The sequence below is a fragment of the Trachypithecus francoisi genome, unplaced genomic scaffold (assembly GCF_009764315.1).
Source record: "Trachypithecus francoisi isolate TF-2019V2 unplaced genomic scaffold, Tfra_2.0 Lachesis_group14, whole genome shotgun sequence".
NCBI lineage: Eukaryota > Metazoa > Chordata > Mammalia > Primates > Cercopithecidae > Trachypithecus > Trachypithecus francoisi.
Genome location: NW_022681459.1, coordinates 38,861,864 through 38,866,643, shown reverse-complemented (window position 1 = coordinate 38,866,643; position 4,780 = coordinate 38,861,864). Strand labels below are relative to the sequence as shown.

The following is a 4,780-nucleotide window of genomic DNA, read 5'->3' as shown; positions in this document are numbered from 1 at the left end:
GCCTCTGCCTCCCAAAGTGCTGGGATTACAGGCATGAGCCACCGCGTCTGGCCTATATTCACTTTTTTAAACCTTACCCAGAAAGCCAATCCATCACCAACTGTAGAGATTCTCTCCAAGCCTCCTTCAAAACTACCTGGTCTATTGACTTTCCATTCTACCTTCATGAAACTTATTGATTAAGGGTTCTAATTAAATTTTCCCCTGACTCACACCTGGGCCCACCCCTTTCTGTGTCCTCAGAGTCTTTCTGCTCTCCTGGTGTCTCTGATGGTGAAATCTGAATCCTGGTCCCAGGGTTCCTCCCTCTTCCTGCCTGAAGGGCTGGGTCTCCTCTTAGTGAAGGGCGCATGACCTCACCCTATGTGGTCCTTCCTGGGAAAGGCAGAGACCTTGCCTCTGTTTCCTTCAAACAGAGCCCATTTTCCCTGATACTCATCACCTCCAACAACACAAAGTGAATCTCAATGTCTTAACCAGAGTGCTGGCTCTACTGGGTTTTCGCTCGTCTGAACAGATTTGAAAGTTTAAAAGTACAGTCAGCACTGGATGCTGAGCAGAGACCCCCTGGACAGTGGCTGGAATTGTGAGGGTTTCAGGATGGAAGGACAGGGAGCCTGGGCACCAGCACCTGCCCAGGGTCAACGTGACTTATGCATCCACCAGAGGGCGCTGTGGTTCAAGCCCTGCTCAGGCTCCCCAGCTCCTCAGCTGTTTTCCTCCACCTGCAGGTGTTCTGTGCTCTCCATGGGGTGTAGCCCCTTCTCCTTGAATAGCCTCTTCATTTCTCAGCCAGAGACAGTCTGAAGTCAAAGGAGGCGCTTGTGCAGGTTCCAGAAAAGGAGACATTTGCATGGAGACCTCCCACCTTGAGCATTACAGTGAAAGATAAGAAGGGCTGGTGGCTCCTTCCTGGCTGTGGCTCAGGAAGCAGAGCCTGGGGCGTCTCCACCATGGCCTGGGCTCCACTCCTCCTCACCCTCCTCGCTCACTGCACAGGTGGCTGCCTGCAGGGAATTCAGGGAGGGCTCCTGGATGTCACCTGGGATGATGACCTCTGCCTTCTCCCTGGGAACCAGCCCTGATCTGTCCTCACTGATCTCTGTTTTGCTTCTCCTTGCAGGGTCTTGGGCTGAAGTTGTGTTCACTCAGCCCCATTCTGTGTCGGGGTCTCCGGGGCAGACAGTTACCATCTCCTGCACCCGCAGCAGTGGCAGCATTGGGAACTACTACGTGCAGTGGTACCAGCAGCGCCCAGGCAGTGCCCCCACCACTGTGATCTACAATGATAACCAAAGACCCTCTGGAGTCCCTGATCGATTCTCTGGCTCCATCGACAGCTCCTCCAACTCTGCCTCCCTCACCATTTCTGGACTGAAATCTGAGGACGAGGCTGACTACTACTGTCAGTCTGCTGCTGACAGCTACAATCCCACAGTACTCCAGACTCATGCGGAAGTGAGACAAGAACTCCCCAGAGCATCCCCACCCTGAGTCAGCCTCAGCACAAAGAGTGTGCCTGTGGCTGATCCTACAGTTTAAGCCTGCGAGGAAGTGAGAATCAGCCACAGGCCCCTGCAAACGGTCAGTGGACCTTGTTCCCACATTGTCTCTATTTGAAAAAGTGAGATAAGTTTCACTTCGCATAAAACGTACAATTAAATTGTTTTACTGTGTTTACAGAATTATGCATCTATCACCATAATCTAATTTTAAAACATTTTCATCACCCCACAAAAAACCCTCACAATTAGCAGCCGCTCTTCACCTTTTCTCCCCAGCACTGGTCACTGCTAAAGACTTTCTGTAAAGAGCACGCAGTTAAAGACCTAAGAAACTCAGTGATGCCAGGCAGGTAGGTTTTTTACATGCCCAAACATGTAATAATAAATTCCTGAAACCAAAGATAAAGACACAATTATGAAAGCAGACAGAAAGCTTTAGAAGATGTACAGAAAATCAACCATTCAAACAATGAGAGGTATTTTATGAGTATACATTGAGACCAAAAGGCAGTGTTGTCTTCTTACAATGTCAAAAGAAAGAATGAAAGAACTGTTGAGTCATAATGCTGTATCCAGGTAAAGATTTCCTTTTTTTTTTTTTTTTTTTTTTTTTTTTGAGGCGGAGTCTCGCTCTGTCGCCCAGGCTGGAGTGCAGTGGCCGGATCTCAGCTCACTGCAAGCTCCGCCTCCCGGGTTTGCGCCATTCTCCTGCCTCAGCCTCCCGAGTAGCTGGGACTACAGGCGCCCGCCACCTCGCCCGGCTAGTTTTTGTATTTTTAGTAGAGACGGGGTTTCACTGTATTAGCCAGGAGGGTCTCGATCTCCTGACCTCATGATCCGCCCGTCTCGGCCTCCCAAAGTGAAGATTTCCTTTTTTTAAAAAAAGGTAAAAAATAAGACTTTGTCAGATGAAGAAAACCTGAAAGAATTCATCTAAAAAAAGAATCAAAACAAATCAACTCTAAACCAAAATTTTCAAGTGGAAGACAAATGATAATGGAGAGACACATTGAACCTGAAAAATGCAGGAAGAATAACCATAAATATAGTAGTAAAAGACCAAGTTTTTAGTTCTTCAGTTCTGGAAAATATGCATACCAAAAGCTAAGTTGTAGCATCTTTGGTATAATTTCTACTTATGAAAAATATAATATATACATATATATGACAACTTCAACCAAAAGAGGGGACTGTAAGGGGTCTACGTGACTGGGAAAGTATTAGTCCTGTTATTACATCTAAATAGATCATGAATAGTTATGTGTACATGTTGAAATCTTTACAGCAACCAGTGTAAAACTGTACAGAGATACCAATATAAAATCAATATAAAAATCAAAAGACCCCACTAAATAGTACTCAAAGAATCCAAAAGTAGCAGAAACAGAGTGGAGAGGAACAAAAATTATAGAGAAAAAGGAAACTTATACTAAAATTGTAACCTTAAATCCAACCATGTGAATAATTTCATTAAATGTAAATGAACTAATCACATATATTAAACACAGAGTTTGTCACATTGAGAAAAATAAAAAACTAGAAACAACCATGCGATTCTACAATAAACTCTAAATAGAAGTATATACACAAAAGTAAAATGATAACACAAATAAACACCTAGTTAAAATGGCATAAAGCATTACTTCAATGTTAATTGCATCATTCTGATTTTGTATATTGCGTGCTGTGTTTTAAGATGTCACTCTTGGGGAAAACTGGGTGAAGTGTAACTAAACCTTTATTACATATTTTTTTTTTTTTTGAGACGGAGTCTTGCTCTGTCGCCCAGGCTGGAGTGCAGTGGCCGGATCTCAGCTCACTGCAAGCTCCGCCTCCCGGGTTTACGCCATTCTCCTGCCTCAGCCTCCCGAGTAGCTGGGACTACAGGCGCCCGCCACCTCGCCCGGCTAGTTTTTTGTACTTTTTAGTAGAGATGGTGTTTCACCGTGTTAGCCAGGATGGTCTCGATCTCCTGACCTCGTGATCCGCCCGTCTCGGCCTACATATTTTTTCACCTTAACACGTGTCTGTAATTATGTTTACAGAAAACATTAAATGAAAGTAAAAGGATGGAAAAGTTTATGAATTAATAACATAAACATACAATGTGGATATTTCTTTCCGTTTCTTTTTTGCTGTTGTTGTTTTTTGAGACAGAGTCTCACTCTGTCGCCCAGGCGGGAGTGCAGTGGCACAGTCTCGGCTCCCTGCAACCTCTGCCTCCCAGATTCAAGCGATTCTCCTGCCTCAGCCTCCCGAGTAGCTGGGATTACAGGCACCTGCCACCACACCTAGCTAATTTTTGTATTTTCAGTAGAGATGGGGTTTTGCCATGTGGGCGAGGCTGGCCTCGAACTTCTGACCTCAGGTGATGTGTTCACCTCGGCCTCGCAAAGTGCTAGAATTACAGGCATAAGCCACAACACCTGGCCTTTATTGTTTTGTTTTGTTTTTGACACAGTGTCTTACTCTGTTGCCCAGACTGGAGTGCAGTGGTGCAATCATGGCTCACTGCAGCCTCAAACTCCCAGGCTCAAGCCATCCTCCCACCTCAGCTTCACAAGTGGCTAAGCCTTTGGGCAAGCACCACCATGCCTGGCTCATTTTATTTATTTTTTGTAGAGACAAGGTCTTACTCTGTTGCCCAGGCTGGGCTGGAACTACTGGGCTCAACTGATCCTCCTGCTTTGGCCTCCCAGATGGCTGGAATTACAGGCATAAGCCACCACACCTGGCCCAGTATAGATAATTCATGAGTAAAAAATGTAATAGTTGAAAAACAGATTAGATGTGTTCTTATTATTTCCACATAGCAGGGTACTAACTATAGGACATTGGGACGTACTTGTGAATAAGAAATGAAGGTTTTAAAAAAGATTAAAAAAAAAAAAATAAGTGCCTAAAACCGACTGATGAGGGGTTTACCCAATGCATGAGCAGCAGAAAGAATTTAAGTTTTTGCACCCAGGATATTAAAAAGCGGAAAGGTAGATTTCTTTTTTTTCCTGTTTTACTTTTTTGGGGTTGCTCTATTTGATCTAATTAAAAAGCCTATTTTAATGCTGATGGAAGACAAGTCTTCTCTAATTTAGTCCCAGTGAGATTGTCTCCTCTGGGCCAACAATGCTCATCTAGAACTTGGAATTTTGAGAAATCCATTCTGAGGTGATGAGCAGCAGCATCAGAAAAGTTGATCCAGGTCATCTAGGACCCTCCAGGGAAGGGCTCAGGCCTGTCACAGAGGCCTGATAGGAACTGGGGCCCTGCAGTCAGTC

General features: G+C 44.9%; 1 gene segment (V, D, J or C); it reads left to right on the top strand.

Moving 5' to 3' along the window:
• The first annotated feature begins 844 nt into the window (after positions 1-844).
• On the top strand, positions 845-1,509 carry LOC117096650. The segment is given in 2 exon segments: positions 845-999; positions 1,124-1,509. Coding segments are annotated over 2 exon segments (417 nt in total).
• Positions 1,510-4,780: the final 3,271 nt, after the last annotated feature.